Here is a 12,435-nt window from a genome sequence, read left to right as displayed (position 1 = left end):
GCTTGAGCCACCGCGCCCGGCAGCATCTTTATCTTTACTAACCTTTACTTGAAGCTCAGCATTTCATTCAATTATGAATGTTGGGAATAAACTATAATACTACAGATAGGCCAGGCGCAGTGGCTCACGCCTGTGATGCCAGTACTTTGGGAGGCCGAGACAGGTGAATCACCTGAGGTCAGGAGTTTGAGACCAGCCTGACCAACATGGTGAAACCCCATCTCTACTAAAAATACAAAAATTAGCCAGGTGTGGTGGTGCATGCCTATAATCCCAGCTACTCAGGAGACTGAGGCAGGAGAATCGCTTGAACCCGGGAGGTGGAGGTTTGCAGTGAGCTGAGATTGCGCCACTGCACTCCAGCCTGGGTAATGAAGAGTGAAACTCTGTCTCAAAAAAAAAAAAAAACTACAGATACTTTCATATCCTGTTAGCAGTTGTTGCTGATACCCTGAAATACTGTTTACCCTCATCACTACATCAAACTACCATAGATAATATGCTTACTGCTAGATCTTGTTATTTAATGAGTTAATAAAGAGGTACCTATTATTAAAAATGATACTAAAAAACAGAATTGAAAGCAGGGTCTCTAAGGGATATTTGCATCCCCACATTCACTACAGAATTATTTGCAACAGCCAAAGGCAGAAATAACCCACAATGGATGGATGAATAAACAGAATGTGGTCTTACCCACACAGTGGAGTATTATTCAACCTTAAAAAAGAAAAAAGGGGCCGGACGCGGTGGCTCACGCCTGTAATCCCAGTACTTTGGGAGGCTGATGCGGGCAGACCACAAGGTCAGGAGATCGAGACCATCCTGGCTAACATGGTGAAACCCCATCTCTACTAAAACACAAAAGTTAGCCAGGCGAGGTGGCGGGTGCCTGTAGCCCCAGCTACTCAGGAGGCTGAGGCAGGAGAATGGTTTGAACCCGGGAGGAGGAGCTTGCAGTGAGCCGAGATTGTGCCACTGCACTCCAGCCTGGGTGGGGCGACACAGCAAGACACCATCTCATAAAAAAAAAAAAAAAAAAAGGCGGAGCGCTGGGGCTCACGCCTGTCATCCCAGGTGGGAGCCACCTTTGAGAAGCTGAGGTTTGAGCCCAGGAGTCAGACCAGTCTGGGCAGTACAGTAGGACCCTGTTAATACAAAAAATAAAAAACTGGCTGCACACGGTGACTCACACCTGTAATCCCAGCACTTTGTGAGGCCGAGGTGGGCAGATAACTTGAGGTCAGGAGTTCAAGACCAGCCCGCAGTGAGCACAGATTGTGCCACTGCAACATGGGCAACATGGTGAAACCCCATCTCTACTAAAAATACAAAAATTAGCCAGAGTGGTGGCGCACACCTGTAATCCCAACTACTCGGGAGGCTGAGGCAGGAGAATCACTTGAATCCAGGAGGTGGAGGCTGTAGTGAGCCAAGATCGCCCCACTGCACTCCAGCCTGGGTGACAGAGCAAGACTCCATTTCAAAAAATCAAAATAAATAAATAAATTAGCCAGGTGTGGCACATGCCTGCCATCCCAGCTGTTTGGGAGGCTGAGGCAGGAGAATCGCTTGAGCCTGGGAGGCCGTGGCTGCAGTGAGCTATGAGGCTGCAGTGCTTTGCAGCCTGGGTGACACAGCAAGACCCAGTCTCAAAAAATACGAAGGGAAGAAACTGATTCATGCAACAACACATGTAAACCTCGAAACACCAAAACACCATGCTACATGAGCTAAGCCAGACACAGAAGGACAGACTGATTTCATTCCACTTGTATGAGGTCTTTAGGGGCACCAAATTCAGAGACAGAAAGTGGAATGGGGGTGCCAGGGTTGGGGGATGAGAATGGGGAGTACTGAATGAGGGCAAAGGTTTAGTTTCGCAAAACGAAGAGAGTTCTGGAGATGGGTGATGGTGATGGCCACTCAGCTTTACACTTAAAAATAGTTAACACGGGCCGGGCACGGTGGTTCACGCCTGTAATCCCAGCACTTTGGGAGGTTGAGGCAGATGGATCACGAGGTCAGGAGATCAAGACCATCCTGGCTAACATCATGAAACCCCATCTCTACTAAAAATACAAAAAAATTAGCCAGGTGTTGTGGCGGGTGCCTGTAGTCCCAGCTACTCAGGAGGCTGAGGCAGGAGAATGGTGTGAACCTGGGAGGCGGAGCTTGCAGTGAGCCGAGATGGTGCCACTGCACTCCAGCCTGGGCGACAGAGCGAGACTCTGTCTAAAAAAAAAAGAAAAAGATATTTAGGCCAGATGCAGTGGCTCACGCCTGTCCAGCACTGGGAGGCCGAGGCGGGTGGATTATTTAAGATCAAGAGTTGGAGACCAGCCTGGTCAACACGGTGAAACTCCCTCTCTACTAAATATACAAAAATTAGCCAGGCGTTGTGGTGTGCACCTGTAATCCCAGCTACTCGGGAGGCTGAGGCAGGAGAATCGCTTGAACCCGGAGGCGGAGGTTGCAGTGAACCCAGATTGTGCCACTGCACTCCAGCCTGGGCAACGAGACTTCATCTCAAAAAAAAAAAAAAAAAAAAAAAATTGCCTGGGCGTGGTGGCATGTAACTGTAGTCCCAGCTACTTGGGAGGCTGAGGCAGGAGAACGGCGTGAACCCAGGAAGCAGACTTTGCAGTGAGCAGAGATCACGCCATTGCACTCCAGCCTGGGATATAGAGGCGAGTCTCCGTCTCAAAAAAAAAAAAAAAAAAGGTTTTGTGATTAAAAAAAAGAAATTAGCCGGGCCGCGGTGGGCTCAAGGCGTAATCCCAGCACTTTGGGAGGCCGCGAGGCTGGGCCCCGGATCAATGAGTCAGAGAGATCGAGACGCATCCTGGCTAAAGCGGTGAAAGCCCCGTCTCACTAAAAATACAAAAAACTAGCCGGGCGAGGTGGCGGCCCGCCTGTAGTCCCAGGCTACTCGGGAGGCGGGCAGGAAATGGCGTAAACCCGGGAGGCGGAGCTGTGCAGTGAGCTGAGATCCGCCCCCCCCCATTTTTTTGCACCCAGCCGGGGCGACAAGGGCGAGACTCGCGTCTCCAAAAAAAAAAAAAAAAAGAATTTAAGCTAGCCTAAAAGCCCCGTCAAGTTGAATGATGAAGAATCAAAACAGAACAAACAATAAACAGAATAAAAGTCTTCACACAAAAATCTGAGCTGCAAACCCCGAGTGGCTCCCAGAGCAACTCAGCTGAGCAGGGCCCGCGGCGGAGCTGGGCACGAACAGCCAGCACACGGCCTGGAAAGGGAAGTCATTCTGCCCCTGAATCACCAGATAAGGCAGCCGGGCGAGTAAGGACGGGACACCTGTGTCTGAAACCCACCGTGAAGAAGACCCGGGCCGGGACGAGCATGGCCACCGCGGCGGCACTGGTGTAGAACTGCAGCTCCGGGGCCCTGTGGGCAACAGAACATGCTGGGCCCCCGCGTGTCGGGAGAGGCCGGGTCCACACGCAGCTCCTCACAGCACGAACACCCAGGCACCCCAGCCCACAAGACGTTCATTCTCTCTAGGCAGGACGAGGGCTGCTGCAGCTTCCCAGAAATGAAAACGCAAACGCACACCAGGCTGGCTGAGGGGCTCAAGGGAGCGGCTGAGAAACAGGCGGGTCCCTCCCGAGCTTAGACAAGGTACTTGTAAAGACCACCCAAGCCAGACAGGAAGGGAGTCAGGTCTGTGGGGGTGTTCTGACTCTTAAAGCGGGCAGGAAGTCCTCTTCGTCTTATGACCTGGAGATTTCACTGACGAGTAATACTTACGAGAACCTGTATTTGTCCCCGCTGAGAAGCTTTTTCGAAAAAACATTTTGCAAACTAGAATAAACAAAAGAAGAGGTTATGCATCAATACTAGTCCTCAGCACGGAACATAGGGGGACAAGATGTCTGCGCTCACACGGAGCGACGGCGACAATGACCAGACCTCAGTGGTGCCACCATCATGCCTGGCTGATTTTTGTATTTTTAGTAGAGATGGGGTTTCACTATGTTGGCCAGGCTGGTCTCCAACTCCAACTTGGTGGACCTCAAGTGATCCACTGGCCCCAGCCTCTCAAAGTGCTGGGATTACAGGTGTGAGCCACCACGCCCAACAGATTTTGTTTGTTTTTTGAGACAGAGTCTTGCTCTGTTACCCAGGCTGGAGTGGGGTGGCGAGATCTCGGCTCACTGCAAGCTCCACCTCCTGGGTTCATGCCATTCTCCTGCCTCAGCCTCCCAAGCAGCTGGGACTACAGGCGCCGCCACCACGCCCGGCTAGTTTTTTGCATTTTTTAGTAGAGACGGGGTTTCACCGTGTTCGCCAGGATGGTCTTGATCTCCTGACCTCATGATCCGCCCACCTCGGCCTCCCAAAGTGCTGGGATTACAGGCGTGAGCCACCGCGCCCGGCCTGTTTTGCTTTTTAGGAAAGCGCAGCATAGGACGCACCTGCTTTGGCTCACAGGAGGAATTCTCAGCTCATCTGAGAATCCACACACCCAGATGCAGGCAAGGGAGCACCAGGTCTCGTCCCCCTCACACCCACCTTCCCTGTGACTCACCAGTCCATGATGTTGGTGGACAGTGCGGCCGAGAACCCCAGGACGTTGAAGCTGATCTCAGTGGCTGTGCACAGCGCCAGCCCGCCCATGACTGGGATGAGGGAGAGGTTGACCAGCAGCCCTGGCGAGAGGACAGCCCCTGTGAGTGGTTGACCCGCCGGGCGGAAGCTCCCTCCCGAGGGCCAGGCTGTTTCCATTCCCTCTTATGAAAGGAACGGACGCTTCCTTCAATTCAAAAACAATACTTGTCAGTTCCTTCACATTGTAAGACAAAGCAAATCAAAGTCCATGTCTGCGAACAAGTCCCGTCCCCACGGCAAAAGTGGCGCCTTTCACTCTGCATGAGATGCGCCTCCCAGAGGCTGAGCCCCAGCCACGGGCGGGCGAGCTCCAGAAACCTTCCTGGTTCTGTGAATGCGCATGTGAAACCGTGAGTGTGAAGATGGTCCCCTGGGAACTGCAGAGAAAGAGAGTCTGGGGGCCGGGAGGGGTGCGCCCACATTGAGCTGATGCTTTTCTGCTCCTTTTGAAACATAACAAAACACTTTTACGTGAAGGATTTTTAAAAAATCCACGGAACACGGCTCACACCTGTAATCCTAGCACTTTGGTAAGCCGAGGCAGGAGGATCATTTGAGCCCAGGGCTGAGCAACAAGGAGACCCCACCTCTACAAACAATACAAAAATTAGCTGGGTGTGGTGGCACACGCCTGTGGTCCCAGCTACTGGGGAGGCTGCAGTGGGAGGATCACCTGCGCGGGGGAGGCCGAGGCTGCAGTGAGCTGTGATCACGCCACTGCACTCCAGCCTGGGTGACAGAATGAGACCTTGTCTCAAAAGAAGAAAAAGAAATGAGTCAAGTTAATGTGGGAAACCCGCAGATGTGGCCTGGCTGAGACCCTGGCATAGCAGAGGGACCTGAGTCCGTGTTGGCAGGCTCCAGCCACAGGGGCGTCCTCTCATTTGCCATCACCTGGTCTCGTCTTCTGCTGGAAACTGGTTGAATCACAGACAACATTTATGAAATTTGTCGAGAAAACGGGCGACTGAATGGCGTTTCACCCTTCAGGGAGGACTTGCTGCTGCTGGTGACATGCAGCTGGGGCATCATAGGCGCCTTTATCCAGCACCTGATTCCCATCCCAGCTGAAGGTCTGAAGTCTGGGGGTCCCCAAGGTGGGGCGCCCATTCCAGCTTGTGCCCCTTCAGCCCCAGGAGACTGCTCTGCTCAGAAACCATTAGCAAATGCACTGGGCAGGGTGGTGCCTTAAGACAGGGCCACCTCTCTGGGCTGCCCAAGGCTCTGGAAGCTGGGTGCCTCAGGCCCTTGCACCTCCGTCACTCTCCAGCGCCTCCCCCACAGACTTCTTTTTGCTAAATGGTATCAAGATTTTCTCACTGTTGTCAGCAAGAGAGTTGGTTTTCTAATATCTCATCTACCATGGCTGGAGGTAAAATCGACGTTTTAAATTTGCTGGAAATAAACAGGTCCTTTCCGCATGGCTTGATGGGCAACAAGGTTGCTCTGTGTCATTTCGTTGATGATTTTCAGGATTGCTTTTTAAAGTCGGACGCAGCAGCTGATGCCTATAATCCCAGCACTTTAGGAGGCCGAGGCAGGAGGATCACGTGGGGCAAGGAGTTCAAGACCAGCTTGGGCAACATAGCGAGACCCCATCTCTATAAAACACACATGAGGCCGGGGGTGCTCAGACATGCACTGAGGGTTGGCCCTGCTGTTCTTGGCTTCTCAGGTTCTTCTGGAGCTGGAGATAAACTCGGACGTCAGGGCTCAGCTCAGGGAGCTGATTATCACAGCAACGAGGGAAACGGAGGTCGCTGGTGGTCAGAAAGTTATCATAGGCCAGGCGCAGCGGCTGATGCCTGGAATCCCAGCACTGTGGGAGATCAGATCACGAGGTCAGGAGTTCGAGACCAGCGTGGCCAACATGGTGAAACCCCGTATCTATTAAATATACGAAAATTAGCTGGGTGTGGTGGCAGTCTCCTGAATCCCAGCTACTCAGGAGGCTGAAGCAGGAGAATCGCTTGAACCCAGGAGGCGGAGGGTGCAGTGAGCCGAGATCGCGCCACTGAACTCCAGCCTGGATGACAGAGCAAGCCTCCATCTCAAAAAAAGAAAAAAAGAAAAAGGGCCGGGTGCAGTGGCTCACACCTGTAATCCCAGCACTTTGGGAGGCCGAGGCGGGCGGATCACGGGGTCAGGAGATGGAGACCATCCTGGCTAACACAGTGAAACCCCGTCTCTACTAAAAATACAAAAAATTAGCCAGGCGTGGCGGCGGCGCCTGTAGTCCCAGCTACTCAGGAGGCTGAGGCAGGAGAATGGCGAGAACCTGGGAGGCGGAGTTTGCAGTGAGCCGAGATCGTGCCACTACACTCCAGCCTGGGCGGCAGAGCCAGACTCCGTCTCAAAAAAAAAAAAAAAAAAAAGGAAGTTATCATAGTTTTTGTTCCTGTTCTGCCACTGAAATCATTCCAGAAAATCCAGGTCTGGCTAGTACATGAATTGAAGAAAAAGTTCACTGGGAAATATGCTGTCTATTGCTTACAGGAGAATTCTGCCTAAACCAACTCAAAAAAGGTGTACAAAAAATAAGCAAAAGTGTCCCAGGATCCACGGTCTGATAGCCGCGTACGTCACAATCCTTGAGGACTTAGTCTTCCCAAGTGAAATTGTGGACAGGAGAATCCACATGAAAATGACAGCAGCAGCTCACAAGGGTTCATTCGGACAAAGCCCAGCAGAACAATGTGAAACCCAAGGTCGGAACTTTTTCTGGTGTCGGTAAGAAGCTCACAGGCAAGCCTGTTAATTCTGAATCCCCAGAGTTTCAAGTTTCAATTGTAAGAAAAATGACTAACGTATATTCACAGTTTAAAAAACACACACACACAAAATACAGAACTTAGCTGGGCATGGTGGCACACGTGTGAGGTCCCAGCTACCCAACAGGCTGAGGTGGGAGGATCGCCTAAGTGGGAGGCAGAGGTTGCAGTGAGTCATGATCTCATCACTGCACTCCAGCTTGGCGACAGAGCAAGACCGTGCCTCAAAACAACAACAACAAAAAAACAAAAACAAAAAAGGGGTTGACTTTTAAGCTTTGATTTTGTTATAATCACCTAAACGTGTGTGCGGGTCTCAAGTGCACGTGGGGCAAGCCCAACCCCGCCTTGGACCCTCGGCCGCGGTCCTCCCGTCCCCCAAGGCAGGCAGACATTTGCCTTGGTCTTAAGATCTCGTCATTTCTTAAACAGGCGAACACGTGTGCACACACCACCCCCCACTCCGTGCAAGACGCCATGCTCTGTGGGTGCCTCTGTCCCTCGCTTGTCTTCATGCAGCCACACTGGGTATGCGACGTGGAGCCTACATGTCGCTAGAAATCACCTGTGAGTCATTAAGAGGTGGGAGAGGCAAGAGCCTGGGTTGCAGCTGAGGTCAGGGGCTGGGGCCCAGGAGAGGCCTATGGTGGCAGGTGCTGGGGAGGCTGTGAGGTGCTGGCACAGGCTCGCCCATACACCAGGAGCCACAGCCACCTGTGTGATGCTGGCCGAAGGCGGCCCCGCCCATCCTCTTCCGGTCAGTGATTGGCACCTGCGGTCATCTTGCTTGCCAGGAATCTGCCCAGTCCCCAACTGTCTCCCCATCCAGTTGGGGCCATGAGGTACAACTCTGCCCTGACCTCCGCATGCCAGTGTGAGAAGACCTGGCAGACACCAGGCTCCAAGACACCCCCGCACATGTGACCGTGGGGAAAATGTTTCCGGAGAGAAGTGAAGGCACTGCCAGTGTGGGCCCCGCTCTGAGTGGTCCTCTCGGCAGAGCCCCATGGGAGGTGGCAAAGCCGGACACCGCGGATGGAGGCCTGGGATGGCGGGGCCCAGGAGTCTCACCTGTGTACTCCCCTAGAATCATCCGAGACATGATCACTGTGAAGATGGGGGCGGAGCTCTTCACCGTCTCAGCAAACGAAACCGCCACATTTTTCAGGCTGACCAAACCCAAAACCACAGTTGCAAACCTAAAAATTAGCAAAAAGCACCATTACCTTAGAACAAGTCTGTCTACCTGCAACCACTGGGCACGCTCTCTCTCCAAGGGGCTTGCTCGGTCAATGGGCACGTCGGCCCCTCTCCGCCCACCTCCTCACCACCAACGTGGTGCCTGGACCCACCTCTGCGACGCTTTACGTCGAGCCCCCAGGAAATGGCACTGCGCCCAACGTGAAGTGACAACCGCCACCCTGTGAAAATGCCCCAGAGACAAGGAGGCACCCTGTCCCGCGACCACCAGCCTGGAAAGAAGCTGACTGCGCAAGAGGCAGTGAGAGCCACGAATTCACATTCACCTGGTGTCCTGAAATCTGGACAGCCCTGACGCTTCTAAAAATCTGCACTGAAAACTCACCAGCCAGCAGAGTCCCTGCTCTAGGAACAAGACAGGGACTTTACATTTAAAGAAAAAGAGATACTCAACCAAAGCGTGAGATTCTTTACCTCATCAGACCCACAAACAGCATCGTCATAAGGAAGTTGGGTGGGTAGGAAAGCCGGGCCTTGTGCTGATATAAACAGCAAGGAACGAGGGTTTTCACACACCCGATAACCGTGGTGGACAGCATCTGCACCGCGCCTGCGGGAGGGAGGGGGCCAAAGCCAAGAGGGAGAATCACCCCTCCCGCACCTGCAGCGGGCTCCACCCCTGGGTTCCCATCCTGACCTGGGCTCCCCACGCCCTCCCAGGGCATTGCTGGCTGCTCCCTGTGGGGTCGCAGGCAGCTGGTTTCCACCCTGCGCAAGCCGCCGCCTACCTAGCATGCTGGGCTCGCCTCCCAGCAGGGACAGGATGTACTTGTTGAGGAAGAGTGTGCAGAAGCTGAAGAAGAACCACAGCGTGAGGTAGAGCAGTGCCCGTGAGCTCCACACACCCAAGTCTGACTCGATGACCGTGGTCTCCGTGATGGTGACAGTCAGTACGTTCTCATCCACGCCGCTGTCGCTCTTGGCAAAAACAATCTTCTCGCTTCGGTGACCAAATAGAGAGCCCCAGCTGAGAGGAGACTTGCCTTTAGGCTTCTCCTCAGAGCCAGGAACGAGCTCTTCCAGCACTGGGGTTTTTACCGAGGACGACATGCTGAAGCCACCGCCAGGAGCGATTTTACCTCCAGGCTGGGCAACCGGGACCGCCTGGGGGTGGGGCCGCAGCAGGGACTCCGGGCGCCAGGAATGAGGCCACCAGGGCCTCTCCCAGGCAAAGCGCAGAAGCAGACACTAAAACGGTAAGAAAGGGAAACATATTACCCGTTTTGAACATTCAATGTCCTCAAAGGTTTCAACCACCAATTTAAAATTACTCTGAAAATGCAACTGGGCCAGGCGCGGTGGCTCACACCTGTAATCCCAGCTCTTTGGGAGGCCGAGGCAGGTGGATCACCTGAGGTCAGGAGTTCGAGACCAGCCTGGCCAACACAGCGAAACCCCATCTCTACTAAAAATATAAAAACTAGCCAGGCGGGGCCGGGTGCGGTGGCTCACCCCTGTAATCCCAGCACTTTGGGAGGCCGAGGCGGGCAGATCACAAGGTCAGGAGATCATAGCCATCCTGGCTAACACAGTGAAACCCCGTCTCTACTAAAAATACAAAAAGAAATTAGCCAGGCATGGTAGCAAGTACCTGTAGTCCCAGCTACTTGAGAGGCTGAGGCAGGAGAATAGCTTGGACCCCGGAGGTAGAGGTTTCAGTGAGCTGAGATGGCACCATTATACTCCAGCCTGGGTGACAAGAGCAAGACTGTCTCAAAAAAAAAAAAAAAAAATTAGCCGGGCGTGGTGGCGGGCGCCTGTAATCCCAGCTACTCGGGAGGCTGAGGCAGGAGAACTGCTTGAACCCAGGAGACAGAGGTTGCAGTGAGCCGACATGGTGCCACTGCATGCCAGCCTCAGCAAGAGTGAGACTGTCTTAAGAAAAAAAAAGAAAATGCAATCGTTCACTGTCCAGAGAGTTTTAGCAATTGAATCTCATTTTCTCTGTACATGTTGGCAGGTCCTTGCTCTTGGGAGACAGTTTCCAGGCACATTTGACCTTCCTGGCAGACCTGGGGCTGTGGGTCCTTCACACCCTGGCTGGCAGCTGCACCTTCTTGATGGGCTTTGTGGCTGCCGCTGCCAGGTGCCCCAGGACTAATTCCATGCCACTCTCTAGACAGACCCCGTGGTACAAAACCACACTTACACCCACCTCACGCTCAGGTGACTGTGGCTTTTCAGGCGAGACACCCCTCCCTTCCCACAAGCTCCGGGAAGGTCAGAACAGCCTGTTTCCTTCCAAGGGCCGGTGGGAATCCTCTCCCCAGCTCGGGCTTTGCGCAGGTGCCACAGTGACTCCGCAGCACCGAGACCCCACCTCCCCAGGTCTCAACCCCAGCGCTCAGGCAGCCCTGATTTCCTGTTTCTCACACCTGGGTTTCTCTTCCTACTTCGGGGTGGCTGTGCATCTGAAGGGGCACCCATCCTGTCTCACCAACGCAGCGCTCTGGGAGCATGTGGTGCCGGCCATGCTGCCCGACCCAGGACCCCTCCTCCTCTTACTTCTCCCCTGGGAAACTGGGGTTCCCGCCTCACCACGATCTCCTTCTAGGTTTATGTTTACGCACTTGCGTGCGTGCTATCTGTATATATATTCTGTGTTCACACTGAGGGACGTACTCCGCCCCTCCCCACTGAGACTTCCCCAGGTGCTCAGGCCGGCCTTTCCCCAGCTCACCTGCCCAGCAGTGCTCAGAGGTGCCTGAAACTCGGCCTCTCCACACCCGGGAACAGGTGCTCCTGCCCTCTCCCCAGTGGGGCAACGCCAGGGCCTCTGCCGCCGTCCCCTCTCTCCTCCCCTCCCCTGGTCTGTGTGTTTGTGCACCCAGGGCTCCCCATCTGCCCACCACACCGCTAGCTCAGTGCCACCTGGATGCTCCCAGGCCACCCATGTGTGCCCTGACCCCTCGGTGCACCAGGACAGCTGCCTCCAAGGGCACCCCAGGCCTCAGTGGGGACGAGGCCAGCCCCTCCACCAGTTCCCACAGCCTCAGAATAACAGAAGGCGACTGCATCCACTCCTCAGGCCACTGACAGTGCCAGATCTCCACAGAGACACCATTCCCTTATTCCTGTTCAGCAGCACGGTCCCACGGCTCAGCTTGGGGTGACAATGAGCTGGGAGCTAAATCTCCGTGGGCTGCAGCCTCCGTGGAGCTAGCACTGGCTGGACCCTGAGCCAGGGAGCTAGGAGACTTTGTGCCCTTTACCCGGACGGATGGGCCGTGGCTGGGGTGGAGCAGCTACCTGGCTTTCCTGAGGTGAAAATCCAACAACAAAGGGTGCGGCAGAAACACAAGGACAGAGCAGCGGGGACAGGGCTCTGCAGCGCAGGCCGGGATCTCACTCCCCACCTCACTGGGCCTCATGGCTCCTGCCCTGTCCCTCCCACCTTGACTGGTCTGCTATGCAGACTCTGCGACCAGCAGCGAGTTTCTAAAACCAAATTCATTTACATGGCAAGGAGGCAACGCTCAAGAACCCACCCCAGGAGCCACGAACAGGACACCGGGCTCCGGGCGGGGCAGACGATGCCAGTCACGTCCCACCTGACATCGAGGCAAACCTGGAATTCCAAAGGCACGCGTTTCCCGCATGCGGCCGCGCACCTCGCTCCCGCCAGAACAGTCTGTCCGCCTAGTTTCCATCTGAGAAACTCAGCGTTCCAGGCAAAACTGCTCCCCACAATGAGGCCCGACCCCTCTCTGCTCCCCACAATGAGGCCCGTCCCCTCTCTGCTCCCCATAATGAGGCCCGTCCCCTCTCTGCT

The 12,435-nt window shown here is 54.3% G+C and overlaps 1 protein-coding gene across 3 annotated transcripts in view; it reads right to left on the bottom strand.

Moving 5' to 3' along the window:
* Positions 1-12,435, bottom strand: part of SLC35E2B (solute carrier family 35 member E2B) — a 36,168-nt gene that overhangs the window by 9,833 nt on the left and 13,900 nt on the right. For 2 of the 3 annotated variants that reach the window (XM_017882501.1, XM_017882503.1), the window contains exons 2-7: positions 9,392-9,851; positions 9,078-9,213; positions 8,475-8,602; positions 4,553-4,673; positions 3,772-3,825; positions 3,336-3,408 (exon numbers count right to left, since the gene is read on the bottom strand). In XM_017882501.1, coding sequence (XP_017737990.1) covers positions 3,336-3,408; positions 3,772-3,825; positions 4,553-4,673; positions 8,475-8,602; positions 9,078-9,213; positions 9,392-9,713 — 834 coding nt within the window. In that variant the 5' untranslated portion in view covers positions 9,714-9,851. Of the gene's footprint in view, positions 1-3,335; positions 3,409-3,771; positions 3,826-4,552; positions 4,674-8,474; positions 8,603-9,077; positions 9,214-9,391; positions 9,852-10,254; positions 10,296-12,435 lie in introns of those variants that run through there. The other variant, XM_017882502.1, reaches the window with a different exon arrangement.

Source organism: Rhinopithecus bieti, unplaced genomic scaffold (genome assembly GCF_001698545.2).
Source record: "Rhinopithecus bieti isolate Rb0 unplaced genomic scaffold, ASM169854v2 scaffold_13351, whole genome shotgun sequence".
Classification (NCBI taxonomy): domain Eukaryota; kingdom Metazoa; phylum Chordata; class Mammalia; order Primates; family Cercopithecidae; genus Rhinopithecus; species Rhinopithecus bieti.
This window is presented reverse-complemented; position numbering and strand designations above follow the sequence as displayed.